A 27,520-nucleotide genomic window follows, 5' to 3' on the forward strand; every position below is an offset into this window, starting at 1 on the left:
AGGTAGCGCAATTTGCAGCATTATTGCCTTACGGGAAGAAGATCATGAGTTCAAATCTAGGCCTGGGGTCTTTGTGCATGGAGTTTGCATGGTCTGTCTGTTCAGGCATGACTTTTCTCCAGCTCCACTATATAAAAACATCCCTGCTAGGTCAGTTGATCTCTGTAAGGTATGAGTGTGTGCATTCATGGGTGTTTGTCTTGTGTTACTCTGTGATGTATGTGTAACCTGAGGCAAACAGATAGAGACAAGAAAGGGAATTGTTAGGGACACCAATGATTGTGACTGATCACTTTTACAAATTAAACTATTTCTTAGCTTGGGACTAAGAAATAGTGCCAAGTGGAATATTCTTCCATTTACATAAAATATACATTAACTGATGTATTTTCACACATCTTATAGGAGTGCAAATATTTTTAAAGGCCATTGTTTAAGTTAGTGCAGATATGAATCACAAGCCAAGCAAGCTGTGGAGCACATGCATTCACTTTCAGTTTACAAAATAAGGAATTCTGCGTTTAACATAGTTTTCTCACTACTATTTTACATGAAGGTTGCATTATGTTATAACTGTAACAAATGATTTTTCTCTAAATAAAAAATGGACATGGAAATATCTGTAAATCTAAATCTAATGTAAAATAGTATTGCATGCTTTTGTTTATTGTTCTGTTTTACAAAATGTACCTAACATGAGTCAAAGAACAACCAATGTAGTCAACAAAAGGTAGAATTTCAGAAAAGCAAGAAAAATCTGACTCTAAACCAGAATCTCAAGCAAGCTGTGCCTCCTTAAAAAAATGAGGAAAGATTTAAGACTTTTGCACAGTATTGCACATCCCAGACTCCACAGCTATGCAATGCAATGACTGTCCTGAAGATGCCAGAGAACATGTGAGCACCTCTGTAATGACTGACCACTCTGTGGTCACATGCGCTAAACTTAAAACTCTGAAAATACCAAAAAGAAATTTTCCGAAGGGCTGATGGTGTCATATTGGTTAGCAATGTTGTCTCAAGGGTTCAGGGTCTTTTCTGGGTAGTTGGACTTCCTGCCACAGGCCATGTTCATGTCAGGTAAATTGTGTTTCTAAAATATGTGTTCGTGTTTGCACAGTTGTATGAGTTGTACCCTCTTTCCTGCCCACTGACTGCTGGCTCCACACTCCAGCCTGCAGTTTTGAAAATTATTACCCAGCGACTGAAAATGAATGGGTGGGTATTTTCTGAACCCATTGCACCTTATTGTTTTAATGTGCCTAACAACAGCCAAGATCAGGACAAGATAATCACAAAAGAAACTAATTATAAATTGTAGTGCCCTCTAATTATTTTAGCTGTGAGCTCAATTGACTACAGTTAAAAATCCTAAGTCTGAGTTAATATCTGGAGCTCCTTACAATATAACTTACATACTTTTATGAATATAACTTGGTGACACAGAGTTTGCATGGTATTGCGTCAAACTAAGGGATTCCCCAAATGCTTTATAAGGCAGAACCATAATATGCATGTCACTCTGTTACCGGGTTTCTGAATGTCTGTTAGAAATCTAAAATTTTCCACATTTCTTTAAAGACCAGGAAAGTCTTCTCAATAAAATCATGATTGCTGCTCTTTTACTCTTGTGACTTTACATATGCAGTCTTGAAAAACTGTCCACAAAAATAAATCTAAGACGTGTGTTGTGTATTTGCGTTCACTTCCCTTTTTATGTCCATGAATAAAATTTTATATAATCAACTCTCTTTTCTATTCTTTAATTTAATCTCACTATAACTAAAGATGTAATCTTAGATTTCTTAGGGAACATTCTCATGAAGACCAATGGTGAGAGCAGACTGGGCAGAGATATGGCTGTGAATCCTAAAGCAGGATTGAGTTATAAATGTATATGTGTCAGGCTTAAAATATGACACAGTTCTGTTCAGTCCATCATCTGGAAATAGCAAGAGGGTGATAGAACAACAAACCTACCAAAGCCATGACTTTCCACAGCTCATGCTGGTAATTCTGCTGACAAGACAATTTCAGTATTGTCTTTGCAACATGTAGTTCTGTGGTGAACACAGCAAATGTATGGAAGAAAAAGCTCTGCTTCGGTAACACCAAAGCCTAACATTTTGGGATACATACAAAATATGCCAAATACAATAGTGTGTTGCCTCCTATGAGGACAACACTAACCTCACGAGGGAACCTTGGTGGAATTATCATGTGGATAATTATCCAGGAGTTAAGGGGAAGATGAATGAAGGAAAGTCCAGGACAATCTTGGAGTAAATCGTTGCAAAAATCTTGAGATTGAAGGAAATGGTTCATGTCCCAACGAGACAACAGTTCTAAATATACAACAAGAGCTAAAATAGAATAATTTAGATATAAACGTTCAGAAAGGCCCAATCAATATCCAATTCTTTCACTTCCTCAAAAATTATTGTTTAAAGACACTTTTTGCTGAAATCAGCAAAAAGTGTCAGTCTTATTTGCATAAGACTGACATAAACCTAAAACTGTGTATTCTGGAAGGAGCATATTTAGGCAGAAGTGACCAGGTTATTTCTCACCTGAAAATGATTGTTTGCAAAAAATGTAGTGAACATGTTCAGTGTAGACCATGGATTTATTCTAACATACACAAGGAAGCATAATAGGCCTTTTTATATTCTGTCATTCCTTCTTGTTCATAAACACATATTCTTTTTTGTGCCCAAACATTTTGGCAGCAGATCTTTTTAGCTGTGATTGCATTTGTCCTCGGAGGCCAACTAAAAGCCACAGAAGAATGTTTGAAGTCAAAGTTCAGACTAACATTTTATTTGTCCAGATCGTGGTGACCAAGATGTTGGCCTCTGCATCAACAGCCAAAACAAACAGAACAAAAATACATTTTCTTCACATATGACCCTAGATCATGTATGGGGTATTTATTTTGCTGCAGAAAGAAAAAAAAAAAGGGGGTAAGAACAGACAGAAAAACAGCTTTCATAGTTTTAAAGGATATTTTTCTGAAGCTCAACACAGGAAGTGTGCATGAAAATACACAGCAATGGTTGACTGGACATTTGATTCATAAAATGACGTAGGGCAATAGGGTCGTAAGGCTACCTCCAACCACTCTCCTATAGTACGACTCTGTCTCCAACGCTGCAGGGGTAAAGATTGGAGACTGTGCTTTGAAGAAGAACATAAAATCTATTTAAAGACAATAGATTTTATATCTATTGATATAGATAGATGTTATATCTATATCAACAGTAGAGCCATTGTTGTTTTCACTGTATTAAACTGTTTAAAAGAAATGCGTCATTTGGCCTATAAACTATATAAAAGATAGACAGATGCTGTAAAAATAGAAAATGGATTGGTGTCTGTACGAAGACTTGCAGTGCTTCCCTAATAAAACGAAGACAACCTATCGATTATAAACTTTCCCCAGCAGCACCTTGTGCTGCTTCTGACTTCCATATTGTCTGGAAGTAATGTGATTACATGGGAAGTAGCAGCACATGATCTTAAGCTGTTAAAATGCATCTGTAATTATAAAATGAAAGGCAGTATGAGTTTTATTTTCCTGTCCCACTTTGAAAACCTTATGTTAAATGCGAGTATTCTTCAATTGTCTTCTCTTTTTTTCTCTTACAGTTGTCACCAACCACCATATACTGTCTAAAGAGCTACTGTATCAAAAATTTAGATCATGAACTCTATCTGGCAGTTGAAACCAATAGTCAATTTCTTTCAGGAGAAAAATCATAACATGCAACCTATTTGCCAGTCCATCTAGATGAGACCCTGGATGGATTGGCGACCCGCCTCTCCCTTGTTGACCACTGGAGATAGGCACCAGCACCCTGGGAATCCAACTATGGATAAGAATGTAAAGATAATGGATGGATGAATGGAACATATTTGATGAATAATAAAATGCCAACTCAAACTGCACAAGGATTCTGTATCAGTTCTTTTCAGGAACTCAGGTGAGAGTTCTGCATTTTATCTGAAAGTCCAAAGTTCAAATGTCTCATCATGCAAATAATTAGTTGGTTATAAAAAGATTACTATGCAAATATGTAAGATGTGTTTTACAGTGACTGTTAAAGAAACAGAGCAACATGAATTCAATGAACGGATATTTCTGCTTTAAGTCTGAGTAAAAGACAGTAGAGCAAAAACAATTTGTACAACTATTTCAAATTACAGGTAAGAGATCATTTCGGCATAATATTAAAACTCATCTTTAAAATATAATTAATCCGAAACCAGTGAAGCGGTCAGATTTCCTGACCCAGATCTTTTCACCCAGTCTCTGGTCTCACCGCCTGTACAGCTCCGATGATCTCTGCCCTTCAAAATAAAGGCGGCTATCACGTGAAGGAGTAGTGACGGGGCGGGCCTCCGGCACCCCTCAGCCAATCACGTTCACTGTTTTGCGGCTTGCCATTCGATGATAAACATTGCGACCTGACCCGCTGAGCACACAGTCAGGCAAAACACGTAAACGTGGGGAGGTCAATCAGAGCGAATCCTCCCCTTTCTGCAAGTCGCAGTGTTAGACTGGAATTAACAGGCTACTTTCCAGATACGAACACTTTGATGAAGTAGTGTCCTGCTTCGGAATGTGGAGACGCTAAGCTTGTGCTCCGACATCCACCTTTATCACCGGAAAGCTGTTAGCTTCGTTAGCTAACAAGAGCTAGCTCAGTTAGCTGCTACCTACTCTCGTTTTCTTGTACGCAGCTGACCTCGAACATAAGACAGACGGACAGTGTCGCTGTTTGTCATTTCGGGGAGGCTTACCCCGTGGCTTGACATCCCTTCTTTGCTGTGTGGCTTTCCGCGGACGGTTCTCGAATATGATACACAATGAGTCAAAGAGATACTTTAGTTCATCTGTTTGCTGGGGGGTGAGTATGTTCTACAGTCGTGTACACCAGAAGCTAAGCTAGTTAGCTCTGTGCTAGCAGCCACCAGCTAGATGAGGCTTTTCAGTAATTACAGTGGTATGTAAATGTAAGTGAGGTGTTATTAAAAGTAGTCCTGTAAGTGTGTAGCTTTAACATCAGCCTGACAGAGATGAGCTACAAAGGCTTGTCCCTGATTGTGTACCCGTACGAGCTGACACCTCAATGACAGTTGTGTATATGAATGAAATGGCTAGCTTGTGGTCACGCCTTCCGTTTTCATTAACAATCAGTAAAAGCAACATTATTCCCAATGTTTCTTTTTTTTTAAATCACTATTTTTCAGGTTTAATGTGCAGACGTGTCAGAACCTCTGACGTATTAGCCCTAATTGCATAAAAATACAGGAAAAATATATAGAAGCCACATACCAACAGGAGTTCTTAGATATAAAGCAATATCTGAATGTCTCATTCTTTGCTAGATCCAGTTTAAGCAAGGCAATGAAGATTTATTTACTTTGAAGTATTTAATCCCACTGTACATGTCTTAGAAAATGTAGAATATTGACATTTTGTTTGTGTGTAGGCTGATAATACAGCTAAACTTGCTTTTACATATCACAATTTCACAAGAAATATCCCAAAGTGCATTGCAAAACAATAGGATTTAAACCATGTATAACTACAAAGAAATATGTTATCAAATGCCATCCAGATGTGGGGGCACTGTAGGAGCCATATTGACGTGTCCACTAGAAGTGGTGAAGACTCGTCTGCAGTCTTCCTCCATCACCCTCTATATGTCTGAGGTCCAACTAAGTACCGTCAGTGGGCCCAGCGTGACCCGTGTGTCTCCACCAGGCCCCCTGCACTGTCTAAAGTGAGTAGTTGAGTATTTTCTTTCCTTTTAGATTCATAAGTACAGAATATGTTTTGTCTTCAAATGGAGATATCAAGTCTCTGTTGAAATGAGATGATCAGGGGGATGATAGAACTTCTCATTTCTTTAGTAAAAATAATTGTGTATGATTTTCTGTTGTTTAAAACTATGCTCTGCTTTGTGTTGGTCTATCAACTAAAATCCCAGGAAACTATACTGTTTGTTGTCATAGTGTAGAATGTGAAATGATGAAAGACCTATTAAACTTACAGCTATGAATGTGCACAGTCTGCTTCTGCTATATCCGTAGGCCTTTTTTAGTCTGTAACCAAGCTTAAAGTGAGATGAGTTCAAGTTTTGTTATGTGAAGCATTTGGCTCCGGCTTTTTTTTACTCGCTCTTTGCACCGCATTGTGGCTTTTGTTTTTGTTTGCTGTGTCCATTGTCCCCCAGCAAGTGGCCACATCCTGAAACCAAATGTTCTGATCTCAGTAATTGGACAAATTGTTTCAAAAAACAAAACAAAACAAAAACTGCTTAAGCTAGATGACAACACAGACTATCATAAATTGAAAGTTGTTCATGGGAATCCTGAGATTACTGATAGAGCATGACTCAGCATCAGGGAATTAAGATCCAACATGTGTGAACAGAAACAACTCAAGGGCAGGGCAAAGCATAATGTTGGAACTTATATTTGATAAATTATTGTCTGTTTATTGTTGTATGTTCAAATGACCTTGACGGAGAATCCAAAAATGTCAGACTATTTTTATAATTCTGTTCCACTGATGCATCTTAGGCTTTGCATGAAGGTCAAAGTTCCTCTGCCACTTCAATAGAGTTTGGTTTGGTTTCATGGCGGTGTGAGAGTGGAAGCAAAAAATAGCTTCAACAAATGCTTTTATCGACATCGAATGACAAAATGTTCAACATCATGAGTCAAAATGAAATATTTTAGACCAAAAACTGATTGTAACAGAGTAGACTGGTTTTAATTTAGATTGTGCATAGTTTTTGGCAAATGTGTTCATCCTTTAACAGTTATGTGATTGTAGAGATAAATATGTGTGTTTGTGTGTTTTGTACTCAGACTGATTTTGGAAAAAGAGGGACCTCGATCTCTCTTCAGAGGCTTGGGGCCAAACTTAGTGGGCGTGGCACCTTCCAGGTGAGCTCCCTTCTATTTTAATGGTCAACACAGCATCTATCTGAATAAATACCCTCAACAACATTAATTGTTGCCCATTTTAAATCACATGGATATTTTTTGACAAATTTTGTTAGTATTGTAATTCTGCCAGTACTGTCTTTTTTTCATTTCTTTGCTTTTTTGGTAGTTAAAGTAGTTCTACAGGGTTTTGTGTTGGGAACTGTGATGTTTTAGAGTACAAAACTTAAATCAAATATGACATGAATGAAGTTTTGTACTCCAAAGCTTTCAATCTTTCCTGTAGAATCTCACTGTTGGCCAGTTATGTCCATTGACACTGTTGGACTTGCTCATGTTAAGCTAACGCCTGTGTAAGTGCTGCATCACACAAAAAAAAAAAAAAAAAAAAAAAAAAAAAAAAAAAAAAAAAAAAAAAAAAAAAAAAACAAGTATGTTTCAGTTATCGTCTGCCCACTGTAACCATTTGATTGGTTTATGCTATCTAGCAAAAATATATGTTAAATATTGTACAATAGTCTAACAAATGTTTTCAAACACTGAAATATTAGCTCAACTGGAGGAGTTACTCCCACTACCCTGATGGCTGAAAATAAAAGTCCATCAGTGGAATAAAACCAGAGAAAAAGGCTTAATAAAAAAAGTTTAATACATGAAGATAAATCAGGCAGATAAAAATATCTTTTTTTGTTAGAAACAGCTTTATTATTTGTAGTTTGTAGCATGTAGTAGGCATGCCCAGTTTTCGTTAACATGGACGGGTTCTGTACATTAGCTGTCATTATGAGCCACTTACGAGGTTTTTTGAGGTTACTTGGAAACAGACACATTAAGGCAGCAGGTCATTAAGGTGCCGTTCATGCTCATGGCTTTCTCAGCAGCTTGCGCATTGGAGACATGGCAACAACAGCTGGCGCGTAATTAGGAAACTCACAGACGGCGATTTACAGTGCGTTTCTCCACATTAATGAGAGGAGGAAAGTGAGGACTAATAACACAGAGCTGATGTGGAGGGGAACAGGTGGCACTGTTCAGAGTACATAGTGTTTGATTACATGAATGAATTCTGCTTTCACAGCAAAGGAAGAGAAGACACCTCCAGAGCTAAATTTTAGATTATAACATGATGAATATGCATTGTTATTGATGTTGCAACACACAAACAGTTGTTCTGAAAATGAAAAAAAAAACATAAAAATAAGTGTGTGCCTTATTTTCTGAATGGCATTTGTCTGAAGAAATGCCGAAAATTAATTCTGCTGTTGGTGTTTCATCTCACGAATTGTTAAAACTCCCTAAACTCCTGCCTGCCTGTAATTAGGAACCTGACTTGTAGTTGGAGGCTTAAAGTAATTTGTTTTGTAGAGAAATAAAAAAAGTGGCCTACTTAGCTTTTTAGACCTCATTCAGATAAACACCCACTCATCCAGTTGTTGCTTTTCCTTCAAACAGAGCAATCTACTTTGCTGCTTACTCCACCGCCAAAGAGAAGCTGAATGCTGTGTTGGAACCGGACTCCATGCAAGTGCACATGCTGTCGGCTGCAATGGCAGGTAAACATGAGATCAGACTGACAGGGCAGTGCTGTGTCAAATTCAGCAACCAAGTGAGCAGCTTTTTTTTCAGCAAATGATTTCTGTGTGGTTTAGTGTTGGGTTGCTGTTAGTAACTGTGGTGCTGCAAGATCAGACTTGAGTGCAGTGTTTTTATTTTTTGGTTTTGTTTGCTGCTATGTAGAGCTACAGAATTAGTTTTCTACTGAAAACTAATTCTTTGTTTTTCTGAAGCAAAACTAAGTTAAACAACCAGATAATGACTTATGGATAATATTCTAAATCCTTTTTCACATTTTTTCATATAACAAATTCAAACTTTTATCTTTGTGAATTTTAGGAGATAGAACAATGCAAAGTTGTGTTGGTCTATGATGTGAAAGAAAAATTAGAAATGGTTTTCAAAACAAATCAGAGTTGGGAGATCCAGCTACTAAATAAACAACTTTGTCTTGGTCTTCTACATAAAATACCTGAAAAATACAATAAAAGTTGTGGGGTATACCACAAGAAGAAGCACTGTATTTACTAAAACTTTTCTACTGCAACAGATAAAATAAAAAAAATGATAAAGTAGTAGAGTGGTGTTTTGTTGGTTTCTGCTCTGAAGGACTCTAATCCTTCTGTAAAAACCTGATCTGTCAGTCACACAGTCAGACAGCTACAGCTTTGTGTGTGGTACTGGGTGAAGCAGAAAGTGGACTCCGCCGATACTTTTAGTGGACCGTAACTTTGGTCTTTCAAAAGCCTAGTCGAGGTTGGCATGTGTCACTGGGTCTCCCTTTCAGTTTCACTCCACACATTCTTTAGTGTTTGCACTGTGAGAGCAGAACTGGATGAGGTGTCTGCAGTCTGAGCACAGTGCTTTCTTATGACATGGTCCATGATAAATAAGATTTAATTTCTGCTTTTTATCTCTACTTCACATTTAGCTTAATCTGTGCAGAACAGAACAGCATGGCATTAAAGATGTATTGCAAAATTATTTTGATGGTAATAAAAATGGATGAACAAAGCACCTAAATGCTGGAGAAATATATTAGAGGGCAGAAGATTTAGAAGGTAATTTGCACTGTCCAGCTGTCCCTGTTCCTCTCTTGTGATCTGTTTGAGGGTGATCATTTTTTCTTAGTTCTTTTTTTTTGTTCGGTTTGTGGTGGGTTAATTCCTGTGTTTTTGTGGGGAATGGGGAGTCAAATGGTTGCATGCCGGTCATGTTGCTACACACAAGCCTGTGTCTGTTTTAGGCTTTTACTCTACCGTAGCTCTCCTCTCGCAAGGGCATGAGACCCCCGCACCACCAGGGGTCTCTAGCTGCATCTGTGAGGAGTTACTTGGGTCTGCGTGAGTACTCACCACAGATCTGTGCCTCTCTTTTTGTACCTGGTTCTTCTCTTTCTCTTTCAGTATTTCTGTCCTCTCCTCCATTACTATGTTTTAATTGTTCATTTGTAAAAGCTATTACAGTTAAATACAGCTTCCCTGACATGCTGCTACTCACACATGATGGACTATAAACAGGCTGTATTTCCTTCTATAAGCTGCCTTTATAGAGCTTAGATTTATGTAGTTTTAAAACAAGTTTTCACCATTTTATTCTATTGCTGACATGGACGCAGCTACAAGAACATTTACATATTGCTGTGATTTTACAGTATCGCTAAATATCACAAATGGCAGCTTAAAACATAGCTTATTATATTTGAGAAGTTTCTGGTTGTGTAATCCTCCTGTTTTTTCTCCTTCTTTAGGTTTTACAGCCATCACTGCAACAAATCCAATATGGCTCATAAAAACGCGCTTACAGTTGGATGCAAGGTAAACATTACACTGAGATGGCAGATATAGAAACTACAGAATGACTTTGGTAGGAACACTAGCAGCTTTGATTTTGACTTGTGGGAGTTTTCTGAATTTTTTTGATTTTTAAAAAAATATTTTTAATTATTTTTTAATTAATGTTAAATTCCTTAAGGCTTTGCTGATTCTTGCTGGGGACAACATTTGACTTGTTTTTCCTCTTTATGATTGCTTAAAATATTCACGTTTTTCATTCAAAATGACTATGCAAAGCCTTAAACCAAAAGTTTATTTGCCATTTATAAGAATCACTTCTGTGATTTGTTACTTGTATATTGGGTAATTGCACCATGTTAAAAGAAGCTCATTAGCAAGCATTAAACGTGCCTCTGTAATGATATTCAATTAAACAAAATCTAATAGTAAGAGGAAAAGATCCTGGGGCTGAAACGATTACGGCGATTTATTGTAGTGAATCAATAATTGAAATAATCATCAACTAATTTAACGATCATTAACTAGAGTATACTGATTCAAAAATTGGCCATCTGCTGGAAGAACACACTCACAGCACTTTTTAATCAAAAACTGAACAAAAAATAAATGCATGTTTTTAAAATGGAGAAAAGCCCAACTTTGTCTGTAAATGTTAAGTTTGCTTGAAGTATTGCTATCTATGTTTGCTTGTGCTTATTTTTGAGTTGCCTCTGCTGCCATATACAAATCAAATGCCAGATACAAATCACTTCATTCCACATCCCTCTTTTTTATTATTTTTTTTCAGGAATCGAGGGGAGCGGAGGATGAGTGCGTTGGAGTGCATTCGTCGGGTGTATAAAGCAGACGGCTTTCGTGGATTCTACAGGGGAATGTCTGCATCCTACGCCGGCATCTCAGAGACTGTGATCCACTTTGTTATCTATGAAAACATTAAGCGGCGCCTCTTGGAGGCCAAAACGCCGCAGAACATGGATGAAGAAGAAGAGGCATCAAAAGATGCTTCGGACTTTGTCGGGATGATGCTTGCTGCAGCTACATCCAAGACTTGTGCCACAACTATTGCTTATCCCCATGGTGAGAGTTGGAGATCAATTATAAGTAACTAAAGCTAAATTACAATCCTTTTTTAAATTTTTACTTACCCAAATCGTTTAATTTGCAGAGGTAATCCGCACCAGGCTACGAGAAGAGGGCACCAAGTATCGTTCCTTCTTCCAGACTCTAACCACAGTACCCAGAGAGGAGGGCTACCGCGCCCTGTATCGCGGCCTCACCACCCACCTGGTACGCCAGATCCCTAACACCGCCATCATGATGAGCACCTATGAGCTGGTTGTCTACCTCCTGAACGGTTAAAACCTCCCTACCCCACAGAGAGTTGGTGCAACCCTAGCCCTGATCAGAGAAGGAAAGGAGAAAACAGCAGCACCTGCACACTAGTTAGCACTGCTAACAATCTGCTTGATGGCAATGGTTAGAGAAAGCACCTCGGTCTTTGTCTCAAAAGCAAGGCCTTGGATTTTGTTTTGCAACCAAAGGAAAAGGCACTAGGATACTCGCATTCACTCTGGAAGTCATTGTTTTGATTTCTGTTCTGCCCCTTGTTCAGGTTCAGAGTTCTGAAGTAGGAACCCGACAAGTTGTTGGCAGCTCCTGAATAGATGTGAAAAAATAGCCTTAAAATGCATGTTTTATTGCAGCAACAAAATCTCACTGAAAATGTGAACAATTTCAACCCATCATTTGAGTGCTTTTATTGATCTACATTCATAATTAATTTGAATAAAATCACTGGTGGCCCAATTATTGCCATTGCTGTTGATAGCAATTCATCCAAATGTCTGTTTTGACAGTAGGTGAGCATTTGGAGGTTAAATGTTGGAGCATACAAACCGAAAGATGTTGGACCATTCCTGTTTTATTGAAAATTGTCTAAAACCCTGTCCTCCTTTCAACATTTTCTATTGGGGTTACTTTTGAGGACAGGGATGACATGGGAAAATATTTTTGTGTAAATTTGGTCATCTGGGGGTGTGATGTAGTGGGATAGGGGATAGCGTGATCCACATTTGGAGGCATTAAGTCCTCGATGCAGCTGTCGCGGGTTTGATTCCCGGACCCGACTATATTTGCCGCATGTCTTCCCCCCTCTCCTAATCCACTTCCTGTCAGACTTCTTTCATATAAAGGACACCAGAGCCCCCCCCCCAAAAAAAAAAAATTGGCCATATGTTTTTGACCATTATTTTTCTCAATGTTGTCAGCTTCTGATACAATAGACTGGATATTTCCAGTTCCTTTGGAGAAGTGAATCCTCATCACCTCATCAGATTCTCTTGTGTACTTAACATTAAAGTGGTCTCCTTCCTATCAATCTGTTCTTTTATGATACACAAATCTAACTCAGTCCAAACCAGAGAGTTCAAGTTCAGCAAACTCCCCATGTTTACATTTGTGATAGTATGACATAAATGGTTTTTTTCTTACATTGGCCCAAACAAATAGAGATCAGATCTAATGGCTGTTAATTGTGATTTGTTGACTTCCAATATCCAGTCTTCAGAGATATTCTTAACGTCCTGCTCACTGTGTGGTATAGAAAAGCCAAGTGTGGCTCTTCGACCAGCCTATCTGCCAGGAGAGGCTGGCAGCTAGGCTTACCATATCAGTAAAACAAGTGATTGCCTTACTGTTACTTATGTTAGTAGTGGAGTACCACAAGGTTCAGTGCTCGGACAATTATTTTTACTATGGCACAGGATAATTTTCTTCTGTAATGAGGTTGATATTCGGCTAAATTTATCCCAGGACAATCTTGTGAAGGAGATTTTGTTTCAATTAAGGTTAAATAAAAATAAAATAAATCCCTCAGCTTTTAGTCACTAAAACATACACCAGATGTTGGCATCTGGGGCAGTAAAAGGCTTTTCAACTCACCAGATGTTTCACTGGCATCCAGAGTGAGAATCCAACATGCCTGAACCATAATATCCTATCAAATAGAAAGTAGAAGAATCCTTTCCAATTTTGATATTGGAAATAGTAAAACTGTATTGTGCAGCTCAGTTGTTGTGCCATCCGTGATTTTGTTCAGTCATTCCTTTGTGTGATTGTTTTTAATTTTATTTTTTTGTCACTTGAATAAATTACAAGTTTATTTTTCATAGCAAGATTATGTTGCTGCAGTAAAATGATTTTACTCATATTTCTCACACCTCTTTACCAGGCAAGCCATCCAATTGACCTACAGCCTTTAAATCGGTTCAAACTGCATAAAATGGAGTGAAAAATTGTTCAAAACTTGTTTCCTCACAGCGATTAAAGTAGCACACAGTACTCCCTGCATCCTTCAGAATCAAAAGTGAGGTGGAATGACGAGAAAGAAAGATTGCCTGAGGTGCAAAGGAGGGAAAAGATGACGTGCCTTGTGTGAAAACAACCCGCAGACAGAGATGCACAGCAGACGAGTCGCACAATACTGGAGTTTCTATCAGAACGGAGACGTTTACAGAGTTCATACAGTTTAAAATCAGCCGGCGCTTGGCAGTGAACTCTGTAGACGCGACTGACTGCTGAGCCAGTGGGTTTTAAATGAAAAGTCATCCAGCTACAGCAGAACTGAGTCCAGTTCTCAAACTAACTGAATGTACATAAAGAAGAGCCAAGAAAGGATATAAAACTCACCCATGTTGTGAATTAAAAAGTTAATATAATTAACAAATTCTGACAAAATTTGTGATTTTTTTTTTTTTTAGAAAAATATATATTGCCCCTAAAATGTGATTGTGTTGCGGTTTTGAGCCTGTTGTGGAAAATATTTAGTGCATTTTATCTAGGGGAGAGTAGACTTATCTCATTACTAGTTACAGTTATCTACAGAGCAGGTATTGTTCAAATTGCACTTTTCCATAACTTTCTCCAGAAATCTTTTTTTTTTTCCTCAACTTTGTGGTGGAGACAGGCTTGTTTTACAGGTGAGGACAATCCTCTTATGTTTACACCAGGACACCCATAGTGTTTAGTCAGCAAAGTGGAAGAAGTGGACAATAAAATGCTCGTCATAAACTCACATTCATTAAACTTTCACATCTCTGTGTATGTTTTACTATTTATGTGTGAAGCATTTCACTCTTATTTTTGTTGTTTTCTGTGCATAAATGTTGCTGGCAGAGATCAAATTTAACTTCGTCAGAAGTCAGATTTCTGATCTGACTTCATTTGTAATAATCCACCCCAAAGCGAACACCTGAGCGCAGCCTTGAATTTGGTCACTCATCTGTTGAAATGTCATATTTTTCTGAGACTTGTGAGGAATCATTTTAATACTATTTCCTTTAAAAAAAAAAAACAAAAAAAAAAAGTTTATGTTGTACAAGTTAACTAATTAAAACAAAAAAGAAACGTTTGAAGGAAATCCCTGCTATGGCCTAGTTGCAGTAGTGTGCACATCATTGCTAAAGCCTCCTTTAGATCAGTTTCTGCATTTAGTTTTCTTTGGAGTTTGTCGAAAACCCACTCTTGTCTTCAGGTGACGGGTGCGGTTCTGTTTTCTGGACAGAGGTTTAGTATGTTTCCAAACTTTGTCCTCATCTTTCTAGCAGTCACCTAAAGGTTTTACATCTGCACTTGCTTTTTGAAATTTTCACAACTTCTCCCACCTTAACACAAACTTTTGTTGCATTTGAAGATGAGCTGCTTCTCACCATGATGCTCCCACCACCATGTTGGGGTGTAAATACGATGTTCTCTCGCTCACGTGCCGCATTTCTTCAAGAATTAGGCTCCACTGGATAATAACACGTTGCCCCACAAGGTTTTAGGAGATACTAGGTAGGTCTGGGTGCATTTTTTTTTAGGACAAAGTACTTCTGTCTTGCAGAGAAATATAACATGTAGAACACAACCAGTTGGTACTTCCTGCAACTCTTTTACCATCACTTCAGCCTCTCTAGATTTTTTTCAACCTCCCTATTGTACTTTATTTTTCTTGGTAATCGGAACTGTCTCCCCCCACTGTTTCTCATATAATGCCATAGAACTAATTGTATGTGCTTCTCCTGACTGATACACTTATACTCTGAGATTATTTGTAATGTCTGTGCAAGAGAAGCAAATGTCAGTAAAAATCTGCTGATAGAGCTGAATTTTATTTCAGGTCCTTCAGATAGAATGGATGTCAGATGTGACCTGAAAAAGACTAAATGTTGGAACTGGAACTGAAATGTTGCAAACAGATTTGCAAAAGGGTTACTGCTGATTTGTACTCTCATTTCTGCCCCTGATTGTTTCCAGGTGAATAGTGTAAAGTCAAGATATGTGGAAAACATTTTTAAAATGATTTCTCAGTCTCAATTTGTTGACATAGAAATACCTGGCTTTTTACATAGTAGTTCTGAGAGATTCTCTATGCTCCAGTCTCTGGTTTCCAGCTTCAGAACTGACCCTTGTTATGACCCCACCCTTTTTTGTTCATTTTTATGATGAAAACAGCAGGGGGAAGCCCTCTGTGTTCCCACAGTGTAGGACCATCAGTTAATGATTCCAGTTCCCAGACCCCAGTTGCTGCTGGTCGTCAACATGTATCTATGGGACCCCCAGCCCTAACCAGAAATGATCCTTCCATGCAAATATGAAGTAACATCTCAAGATCTTGACACTTAGTAATTTATTGTTTTTTTCTTTTTCCTATATTTCAAGCTGTTCTATCAGGTATCTGTTGCCAACTTGTCATGTGGATATCACTGAAGAGTTGTAGTGGGTTGAACAGACCCCTTAAGTGTTCATAAGTAGACATTTCCTCCCTTGTGTCATTGTCTTTCAGAAGGATTTTTTCAGCCCTCCTACTTGCCTTTGTGTGTCAGTGAGTTTGCCTCTGTCTGTATTTCTACATGAGTTACATAACAGTTCTCATTGGCTTGTATTTTGTATGGAAGAGACCATATAGAAGTGTGTGTTGAAAACCTGAAGACAGTGTTTTGTTGTTTTTGTTGTTTTTTTTAATAATTTGCTCTCACCCTTTAGTGTTTTTTCCATGTCAAAGATGAGCCTGCTGAGGCTCACTCTATGCATTCTGATTTTACCTGTTTTTGTAAGAGAAAATGTCAATAAAATGAAAGAAGTGTATGTAACTTGTTTTTTTTCTTCTTCTCCCTCTTCTCCCTCTTGTTTGTTTAGCTTATGTTCTTTGTATTTTGACCTATCTACACTTGTAAAAATATCTGAAGGGTTTTTAAATAGCTTTTTGGATTTTTTTGTTAAATTAATTAAATTAATTAATTAAAATAAGGATATGATTTGATTGACCACAAAAAAAGTTTTTGCATGAAAAGAACAGCTTAATTTTTATTTTTTTTTTACTTGCGGTACTTGAGTAAACATTTATTGAAGTAATGCTACTATTGCTTGAGTATAAGTTTTGTCTGCTCTGCCTCTAGTTAAGAGTCAGAAAAGCAAAAATACACAACAACCCTGCTGAATGAGTACCTGAAGAACAAACAAGGTAGTTTTAAGTGATTTGCTTCCTCCACTAAATTGTTTTGTGAGAATAAGGAGATAATGATGCACATACTGCAAAAACCAAGAGTAAACTGGGTGTTTTTGGACTCTGAAAGGGAGACTGAATGAACGCAGCATGATTTGATGTTGGATTTAGGTTTGTTTGGCTTTACTTAGCTGGTGGGGATTTTAGACAAATATAACTTTGAGAAGTTTCTTAAGAAATCAAGAGGAGCAAAACCAACAAATATTCACTCTCTCCCAAACCAAAGTACACTGGACCTTTTTAGGGAGCCTCCTCTGCTGCCTAATCCAATGTAAACTATGATTTAGGCCATCATTTTATAGGACATGACTAATAATAAAGTATTAATACATCCATCCATCCATTTCCTAAGACCCTTGTCCCTAGTGGGGTCGGGAAGAGTGCTGGTGCCCATCTCCAGCTAACGTTCCGGGCGAGAGGCGGGGTGCGCCCTGGACAGGTCGTCTCTCTGTCACAGATTAATACATTGGCTTGTAAAAACAAAACAGCCATTCAAAAAAAATTATAAGCCTTCGCCAGTACTGAGTAACCATTTGATCAAAACAATGGTTGTAAATATTTAAACAAATATACACAGACTGATCTAAAGTTATGGGCAAACTTTGAAATAAAATTAGAAATAAACCAGGAGGGAGAAACACTTTTTTGAAAAAAATTTCTAAAACTCTTTTTGTTTTACGTCACTGTTCTACATGCAGTAAAATAAATGCTGTACTTACTGAATAAGTACTTCACCAATAATAGTAAAAACTATGGTGCAAAAGTACTTTCTCAAGTACTTTTTTACCAAAAATAGTTTCTAAATTAAATGTAACTTGTTACTACACTTCTCTGCTTATTAGACTAGAAAAAAAAAACAAATAGTTTTGGGTTAGTTTTTGTTTTCATGTTTTGTGTGATAGTTGTATACACATTTTCTGCCAGCAGGTGGCAGTATGGTCGGGCCCAGATGGCCTCCGTGACCTCCTCCAGCGAGACATTGGAGCAAGAACTGCAAAAAAGACACCCTGCTGCTGTTGAAGTCCAAACCACATAAAATATCCAAATAAAAAACAACCACATCAAGCATTTTCTACTGTTACAAACAAACATCGGCATCTTTCCTCAAAAAAGGAGTGGCATGCAGCCCCAAGAGATACCAAGAGATACCCCTTGGTATCTGAAAAACACTCTTCCCTAATTCACAACTTATTTCCTGGACCTGAACAGCAGCACCTCAGTATCAAATCTGCAGTTACAGAAGCAGACTGACTCACGCACTGCATGGGTTTATTTTGTATGTGATTTGTTGAGTGTGTTTTTCCGAAAGTTTCTGCCATGCATGGCAGTATTCTTGGCATAATCGGAAGAGCCTGAGGGTGCTGGTGGAGTCTCACTTGTAAACCAAAAACTGGGGACAACATTGTAGGATGAAGCAATCCGGGGGGTAGCCAGTGTATTTATTGTCTTCCAAATTAAAACTAAAAGATTACATATGGTTTTCTGCGTTGAGTCTCTGATTGAATGCAGCATCTTTAACATGATTTCATTTTTTTTCATGCTTTTTTTATGCATAAGGGCACAAATTAGTGCATTACTGATAAATAAAAGCAAAATTATATCACCCATCTATACCTCTATACCTGCTTGTTATTGCAAGGTCACGAAGAAGCTAGTGCCTATTTCTAGGGGTCATACGATAAGCGGTGGGGTATAAACTCAGGACCTTCTTGCCGCAAGGCAGTAGTGCTACCAAGTCCATAACTGTGCAGCTACACAGATGTACCAGGTTCTCAAACTTCTTATATAAATAGAAACTAGGAAACAAAGGCAAGCATTTCTATTCATCCTGCTGAGTCAATATAACAGCTGCAATTACAGCTGCAAGTCTTTGGGGTATGATTCTGCCAGTGTTGTTTTTGCCCATTCTCTGTAAAACACCTCATGCTCAGTCAGACCAGCCAGAGAGCATCTGGAAACATGAGTTTTCATGCCAACTCGTGAACATTGCTTTGATCTAAACGAGTGCTCCAATCCTTGAGGGTCAATATCCAGCATGTTTGAGACCTGCAGAGTTAAGTGCGCCTAAATTCAATAGTTTTATTTCTTGCACCCCTGGGAGAGAGAACACATTTCTGTCTTCTTGTATGTGCAGGCAGGCATTTAATCTCAACATGCACAAGTACTGACCAAAATGATCCAACTACAAAACCAACTGACTACTAAAACACAAGTACCCACTGATCAAGACGCTTTTCCACAATGGTTTACATCCTTCCACTCTTTCATAAAAAAACAGATTTTTAGATAGCATGTCTCATGGTACAGATTCCTCCACTTGCACTGTGGATCAAATAGAGAATGATGAAGTTTTTGGGTTTGACACAACAAAACGTGAAAACAGTTGAGCCATGCAGACTCGGTACGAGTAAGAAAGGGCCATGCAGTACTTTTACTTGATGAAAATGTGGGTATTCATCTGAATCAGGTAATTTTTAAAGTCTTCCAGTCCTTTTAAACTTTTATTGTATCACAAAGATTTTTTGCTTCATTTCCAGAGCCTGTTAAGGGAATCAGTTTTGCTAAGATCCAGGCTTAGGAAGAAATCTCACTAGTCCTTAAAGGGACACTCCAAAGATTTATGAATGGCATTTTGTACGGCCCTTCACATAGAAGCACTTTACATAATTTAGGACATGAAATCTCCTCTAATAAAAGCTTTAAAAGTGAAGAAAATGCTACTCTTTCATTCCTGCAAGTCAGCAGCAATCTCTGCTTATGCTGAGCTCCAGTTTCCTCAGTCAGTGAACACATTCAAAGCCTACAACTGTTTTTGGATAAGCAAGCACTTCAGCAGTGTTACATACTGGACAATACACTGTGTATCATTTTTAATGAAACAAACCTACAGAAGCGCTTATAAAACATTTTTTCCTCTGGAATATTCATGGTCCTGTCAAGAGTTGTGGTGTGAGGTGGTAAGGCAGAACCCAGGGGACCCAGGTAGAAATTAATGACGGTGGTTTTAATCATGAAAATAAGCACAAAACAATCCAAAGTCCAAAATCCTAGGCAGCACAGCTGAGCGGAAGGCTAAGGCTCAAAACTGGTAGCGGCTGGTAAGCAAATGACCAGCTGACATCTGAGGGGAGACCTGTATGACACATAAACAAAGACCCAACAAAGACACAGAGACGCAGGTGACATTAAATACATAGGAGGTAATCAGGGAACGAGACACACCTGGGAACGAATGAGGGGAAGACAGGAAAACACGGTGACTCATAAGACACTGAAACCTAAAATAAACACACAGAAAAACTCAAACCATGACAAGTCCTGAATCGTCTCTTATACACTTGTCTGTTCATTTTAATACATGTACATTAAATACATAAATCTAATCCTGCATTTGTTTCAAATTAAATGGTAAACATTTCATAGATTGCAAAGATGAATAACCATTTGTAAAAATATAGCGATTACATTGTTGTATTTAAGGCTAGCCATAAATATGAAGCCAGGACAAACTTTGTTCTGTGATATGGTTAGCTCAGCTGTCGGCTTGCCAAATAATTTCTTTGCCAAAGCAAAGAGAGAATTTACTCGCACTCTGGTGAACTATGACATCAGAGGTGTAAATTGTCCAACTAAACAATATTAGTGGTGTTGAGTGATGAAATTGGAAGTTGGCCCACTCAAACCAAACTCTGCTTTGTGTCTTGCATAATCTTGGGCTGCCTCCAATAGCATCTTATATGGATGAGGATTTTGCTGAGAATCATCCTACTATCTACAAGTATTGCTTTTCTTAGTAGCAAAGTTATTTCTATAACGTATCTTCTGCAGCGCTGCAGGGAGAAGAACCCTGCTGACTCACAGAAGGTAGGGGCTGCAAAAAAGGGAGCCTCTACCTCCTCTGTCTCCTCTGAAATGGCACTTTCTTTTTCGGGGGAGAAAATTATTAACTTTAATATAAGACTTTCAGTCTGTTGAGGTTCCATCTCTACAAGTTATTTTTCTGTTCATTTCTGACATGTCATGACTTCAGCAGTTTGTGTGCTATTTCACCCATTCAAATCTAAATCAGAACTGGTTTCAAAACATGATGCCTATGAATTCTTCTGTTTATATCTTTTACAAAAAGAAAACCTTTTAAAGTAATTTATTCCTATCAAGTAGAAATAGAAAAGCTTTCAAATCATCAAACAGGTTGTGCTCTTTGAAGGCTCATTTCTTCCCCTTACATTCACCTAGAAATGCCATTCAATCGTTAAATAGGTCATAAGACAATGCTCTATCATCACGTACTTGAGCTTTCAAATATATTTCACCATTTTTACAAGATCCAAGTTTAAATATCATGAGGCTTTTTGATCAAATTCTGCCTAATGCTCATAACATCGCAGACTCCTACTATCTACAAGTATTGCTTCAAACTGAGGTTGTGCAACTCAAAATTACTGCAAACTAATTATGCCTGCTGCCAGTTCTTTAACATTAGGTCAAAATTTTCATAGATCAGAATGGTGGAAATGTTCTCTAATCCAATACACTGAGACTTTCTGCTAGCTGAGTCTTAAAGAATTTAAACTTCATAGCTCAAAAACAAGAAAATCTCATCCACTTCTTCAAGGACAACAATGTAAAAATTAGAGCAGGTACAGCAAGAACAAATGCATCATTGCTTTTAACTCACACTTGTGTCCACATTTCTGACCCATTAGTACAATAAAATTTGAGGGTTTTTTTCTCAAATTAACCCAAAAAAGTAATTTGGGTTTAGTGGGTTTGTCTATTTCTTTTAATTATTATTTTATGTTTGAAATATTTTCATTTTTCACCTTTTTAAGCATTTTTTAGAACAATTTGTAGAACATTTGTGACAATTGGCAGAGCATTTTTAAAACAAAATGACAACAGCAATTTTACCACAGCAATGTTGGAAAAACGTCAAAGTGCATTAAATGTGCGTGCGCGTGTGCGCGCGTGTGTGTGTTTAGGTGTGTGTGCATGGGAGCAGGGGTGTGCGTGCGCACGTGTGTGTGTAGGTGCGTGTGCGTGGGGGGCAGGGGTGTGCGTGTGTGTGTGTTGATGAGAAACAAAAATTCCCATTAAATTCCATAGGAAATGAATGTGGGTCATTTTGGACCCACTTATGGAAGAATGGGATAGTGATATAAAACATGATATTTCTTAAAATGTATCAAAGGTAAATAACAAATTTGAATCACATGATATCAATAACATGTTTGTTGAGGAACACCTGGAATATAAAGTGATGAAAACTTTTCATTACAAAGATATTGCAAAACGATAACATCACCGGGTCCAAAAGGACCCACTTATGCATCAGATGGTCAACATATCCAGTATCATGAGACCATCAGTCCAAAACACAAAGCTGCTTTTTCAAGCCACTCTGAAGGGAGTCATTAAAGGTCTGGTTCGACATTTTGGATAAACTCACTTGCCAAGAGTTGTTGGAAAAGATCAGTCGCACTCTCATTCCTGTCCATTAGGACCAACGCTGCAGCCAGTAGATGTCAGGCTTGACACTGGAAGCACAAGGAGGGGAAGATGTATCTATCTATAAGCTGTCTCCACAAGCGGTAAAATGTTTGTTCCTCACTTCAAAACCATGTCTCAGTTAGACAGAGGCAGCTTCAGCTGCATATAACTAAGAGCTACAATGGTGTGCAGGATTTCTCAAGTTGTGTAAGGGCAAGTCTCATGCATATCTGTTGTGTGCTGAACGAAGCTCTGAGACGGTGAGGCAGCATGTATCTGCCTGCCTGTCAGCTTTTTGGGGGGCCGGCTTCAAGGAAACTTGCTTCTGTTGTTCCTCGCAGATTCCTCCCCACGTCCTCTGGCAGGCCTCTTTACATCAGATGTTTTCATTCCCTACCTTTCATTATGTCTTCTCTCTCACCGGTTGCTCCTATATCTCTCCCTCTCTTTGTCTTTCTCACAAAGTAGCCCTGTTTGCCTGCTCCTTCACAGTTCTCACAAGTCTCTTCTGTATTTGTCTTTGGACTTCGTGCAGAGTCTTTAAAATGGTGAAGCAGAGGACCATCAATGTAACAGAATCATTCAGCCAACAAGTTTATGCAAAGGACTGATGGCTGGGATATTATCTTGTGGATTTGTAGGTGAAGAGATGTGAGTGAACAGAAATATGAAAAAAGATTGTATTTTCTGCCAAGTAATGCTTTAGAATCTACAAAAATGAATTAAAAATGCCATGAGCTAAAAGGCTAAAAATCTAATCCAGTGTTTAAATCAAATACAATATTCTTAAAGAAAGAAAAGTTGGGCTGAGTTGACAATTTAGTGGTGCCAAATTTGTAACAAAAAATAAAGAAAAAAAGAATGTGTGGGTTTCGCTGCTAAGCTTAGAAGGTGGGTAGCAACCATGATGAACTTGCCAAATCCTTTTTGTGCCAAAGCTAAACAGCTAATAGCGCTAATGGTATTTATTGGCTTGGAACTTCAAAGAAGCAAGACATATCAGCAGTTTAATAGTTTATGCTTTTAAAAATCAGGGACTATTACGAGCGACTATTAGATCCTTTCCACTCTGATACTCTGGAATTGGTCTCTGTGAAATCCTGCTCGACTGGGGTGAGCATCGACCTCTTAGGGGGATAGATAGAAGATAACATCACCGGGTCCAAAAGCACCCACTTATGCATCAGAGGGTTAACAAGGATATGTGATATGAGATAAAAGTGATATGAGATTTCTTCTAGTTACAGAATCTCATCTGCATTGACATTGCTTTATTGATAACAGGCCTTGAAAAGCATGCTGCTTGACACAGTCTTAATGGCTCCACTGTGGGGCATTGGTTACAAATCTGCTCAACTCAGCTGTTCAGCCCAATTATCTGCATATTTGCCCGTTGCCTAATGAATACTCCTTGCAGAGATTAACAACTTTAAGTAAACATTGATATAAACTGCAGCTGTGTAATAAAGTTAAAACCAAAGCTCTCTGTTTGTGTTTTAAATTAAATTGCTACTTCAAAGCATTTTAATTGAATTTAGTCTGCATTTGATCACCTTTAGGTAAGAATGATGGCATGCTCAGACTTATCAAATCTATAGCTGGATACTCTACACTAAACATACATTGCTAAAACAGTTTTAGATGAATGAAACTATTACTCAAATTGTAAGACTAGAATTGGATAGCCTATTACATCATTTCATGTCATTTTCACCACACTGACCACTTTAGACAAAACCAAGAATGAAATAACACAAAATCCAGCCTAATCCAAGATAGGCTGAACATATGCGCAAAGATATAAAATAAAATGACAGTCCTTAGGACTGTGTATTTATAGTGGCGGGAGACATTGTGATTGAGTTTACTGCTAATAAACAAATAAACATTACATCTCGTTCAACTGAATTTAAATGAGGTGATTTTTAAGATTGAAATTTTAGATTCACACACAAAAACTGGAGGAAAAAATGGAAAAAAAACGATCATAACACATGAATTTCATAGGCACGAATTTAATAAGTAGCAGAATATCTTGATTAGACTCAGTATAAAACTATGTAAAGCATGGAAGCGCCTCCACCCTACCGTAGGCTAAGCGCCAGCATCAAACAGGAAGCACTAAAAACATTACACAAAAATAAAAGCACCAATTAATCAGGTCTACAAAGTACAGCACTTTTGAAAGTACGAACCATAAACACTTCATAAAATTAATACAAATTTTACTATTTTAGCTTTAGTCCTTTAATTTGTGAAAAACTATTAACTTTACTAAGAAGTATTCTTGCCATATCGTGGCAAGAACACTGTTTGGAGGCATCGTGACCGGAAATGATTTGTAATTGTGGCCAAATTAACGTCACTCACCTTTGCTTGATCCCGTGGCTCCAGCCAATCAGCGGCTGTCTGGGACACGAGCGGCTATAATATATCCACAGAACAAGCTGCAGCCAGAAGGAACAAAGAAAGAAAGCCGCTCCGTTCCCTCTTCACAGTCCTTTCACCTTCCCTGCTTCCGCCAAAAAACGGACTACATTCAGCCATTTTTCACCGCTGTTTGTTGCACTTTCCCGACATTTTGCGTGTTTCTGTTGAGTGCTCAGATTGGCTGTGGAGACACGGAGTCGCGAGAGGGGCTTTCTTCTGTCTCTAGTCGCTTTTCTCGGAGACGCGCCTGGATGCGTTCGTTGGAAGGCTGCTTATGGTAAGTTTTTGTTTCTCTTTTTTCCTCGGACGGTGTTAATAGAGCCTAAAAGAGCTGTATGTAACTGCATTCGCTCCACTTTGTGGACAACACAAATCTCTTCAAATGCAAACTTTCCCTCCAGTGCCGGTGAACTCAGTTCGATTCCCAAACTCCGTTTTGCTACAATAATGTGTCGCTGTGTTACTTCGTTGCTGTTACAGCGACTACAAGAAGAAACCAAGACATGGATATTTATATATGTTTTTTGTATTTGTAAGAGTTGGACAAGTTTTTCTCTTTGAAAGTGCGGTTCTGTTACAAGTCATCTTTTAACCTGTTGACCTGATGGCTCTGTCACTTTTACTTGAGTTGCATGTTTCATGACCCAAGCTGTTACCTTGGAAGACGGCAGCAGTGACTGGCTTTTGTGAGACTTGTTTTGTCCTACCGACCTTAAAGGCTTTAGATTGTCTGAATCATTCAAAACGATTTCTTATGTTCTCCTTATGCAGATTCAGATATACGCTTGGAAGTGAAGTTTTTAAACTAAGCAATACTGCTGCACTGGCTGTCCTCATGGGGTCAGTTTAAAAACAAACAAACAAACAAACAAACCTCCGATCCGATCAAATCGTTTTTCTTATGTAATTGGAAAGAAAAAACCAACTAATCAGCCGAATAAAGTTGATAAAAAGGCAACTTCTCAAATGTCTGCAGAGAGATGGCGTCAGCATCAAACTACTGGAATTGACGCTGCTTGTCTTTTATGACTCCATCTCACCACATCCATGCATTAACAACCCTTTGTCACTCATGCATTGCACCACACTGCTGGGAACGTGTTTCAGTCTGTACAGCAGTAAGGCTGCGGGTCTCCGTTCACAGTCTGTCCGGTTTAAGGCTTGCCTGTTAGTGGAGACTAAGTGCTCAGCCTTTGCCCACACCATCTGCTTTGCCCTGCTGGGCCCTGGCAGGCTGCTGTCCAGATCAAGTGTGATAAAGGATTGTGTGGGCGGACCAGCAGCAGATGGACTACATAGTTGGCTGATGTGGCAGCTTGGCTGACTGTTGTCATTGTTTGGTTTATTTTCATTTGGGGTTTGTTGTAATAAACAAACGCCCCTCTCCTATAGCACATTGTATGGAATGTTATTTACTGGGTCATGTTATCACAGTTTGGACCAATAACATCATCATCAAAACTGAAAAAGACTGAATTTTTAACTCGGAAACTGTCTTGCCAGTGTAATATGGTAGCAGCACATATGAATAATCAGGCCAAGATTGTGTGCAAAAAAATAATTTGACTTATGTATCAAGTTTTCACAGAGTACAGACATAAAGCAGAAATGCATAAACTAGGGGGGAAATACAATTATTACAAAGGAACAATATCTATATGTATTTGCAGCCACAACCCTATCCAGGATGTGTGGGGTGTGCAGAGAAATTGCAAGTCCTGGATGGAGGGAAGGTCAGCCCTGGTGATCTTGCATAATCTGAAGATGACCAGCAGTTCCAGCAGAAGGTTATACTTGTTTAGTTGTCGCTGGAAGTGCAGTCTCTGCTGGACCTTCTACTGAACAATGTCTCTGTGAGGGCTAACTCACATCACAAGATGGGGTGCTTCCTACGAACTGGAAGTTATCCATTTTAACAAACTGGAGTCAATTTAGGAGGTTGAAACTGGTCATAACAATCAAAGTAAAATTCAGATTCTGGTTACAAAATGAACTGTTGGGTTATTGTTTTCCCTCATATGAATGGATCCTTTCTGTATTTCTTTCTAACCCTCATATTAATAAAACAGTACAGCCAAGAAAGTATTGGCCATTAGCACCTCATTTTCATATCTGCTCTGCCAGTAGGAACCGAGTATTGGTTAACCTCAGAGATTAAATGCTGTGAAACTGGAGTTATTCAAAAGTTAGTTTGTGGTTTCTAACACCAAAACAGTTTAATACAGTGAACAAAGTGTTTTACATATTTCAGTGAGTTTTGAATAATTCCAAATTCTTGCAATATTAAATCTTAATGTATTTATCTTTGTGCTGCTAAATCTCACATGAATCAAAGATTTTTTCTTTTTTTACTACGTCCAAATGAACCTGAGCAACATTAACATGAGTGTGATCAATGACTGTTGTTGCGGATTGCAAAAGTTTCTACCACTTATCTCGTATCTGAAAGTGATGCACAAGTTTTCAGTTGTTCCCTAATAATATTTCCCACATGCACAATAATAGAGATGTACAGTTAAGAGCCCAGGCTGTACTCAGCACATCAGCTACTGCAGGCACAGAGTCCAATGCTGACTCAGTAGAATGTTAATGTTGTCAAATCCCATTAAGAGCAATGCGGTGCTGAGCAAAGCCCTGCGCTGGCTCTGCTGGACAGCAGGCCATTTAAACGGCCTCGTGTTTGTTTTTGTATGAGAGAATTATATCCAGTGCCTCACCATACACAAAACTGCTTTTATATCTCTGC

The 27,520-nt window shown here is 38.3% G+C and overlaps 2 protein-coding genes across 2 annotated transcripts in view; both read left to right on the plus strand.

Annotated features, from left to right (window-relative positions):
• The first annotated feature begins 4,496 nt into the window (after nucleotides 1-4,496).
• On the plus strand, nucleotides 4,497-16,436 carry LOC129359062 (solute carrier family 25 member 36-A-like). The gene is made up of 7 exons (XM_055028435.1): nucleotides 4,497-4,910; nucleotides 5,625-5,789; nucleotides 6,883-6,960; nucleotides 8,413-8,513; nucleotides 10,265-10,331; nucleotides 11,098-11,387; nucleotides 11,476-16,436. Exons 1-7 carry the CDS (start codon nucleotides 4,870-4,872, stop codon nucleotides 11,667-11,669), a joined length of 936 nt encoding a protein of 311 aa, XP_054884410.1. The 5' UTR covers nucleotides 4,497-4,869; the 3' UTR covers nucleotides 11,670-16,436.
• Nucleotides 16,437-24,802: 8,366 nt separating this feature from the next.
• The window catches only part of LOC129359424 (SPRY domain-containing SOCS box protein 4-like), a 28,263-nt gene continuing 25,545 nt past the window's right edge, over nucleotides 24,803-27,520 (plus strand). Inside the window, exon 1 of the mRNA XM_055029046.1 lies at nucleotides 24,803-25,051. The gene's annotated coding sequence lies outside the window, so the exon portion shown is untranslated. The remainder of the gene's footprint in view (nucleotides 25,052-27,520) is intronic.

Source organism: Poeciliopsis prolifica, unplaced genomic scaffold (genome assembly GCF_027474105.1).
Source record: "Poeciliopsis prolifica strain line A6 unplaced genomic scaffold, Auburn_PproV2 SCAFFOLD004, whole genome shotgun sequence".
In the NCBI taxonomy this organism is placed as follows: Eukaryota; Metazoa; Chordata; class Actinopteri; order Cyprinodontiformes; family Poeciliidae; genus Poeciliopsis; species Poeciliopsis prolifica.

Coding starts and splice junctions, on each gene's coding strand:
- LOC129359062 (XM_055028435.1), top strand. CDS start 4,870: ATGAGTCAAAGAGATACTTTAGTTCATCTGTTTGCTGGGGG. Junction 6,961..8,412: donor GTGGGCGTGGCACCTTCCAG/GTGAGCTCCCTT, acceptor TCCTTCAAACAG/AGCAATCTACTTTGCTGCTT. Junction 11,388..11,475: donor AACTATTGCTTATCCCCATG/GTGAGAGTTGGA, acceptor TTTAATTTGCAG/AGGTAATCCGCACCAGGCTA.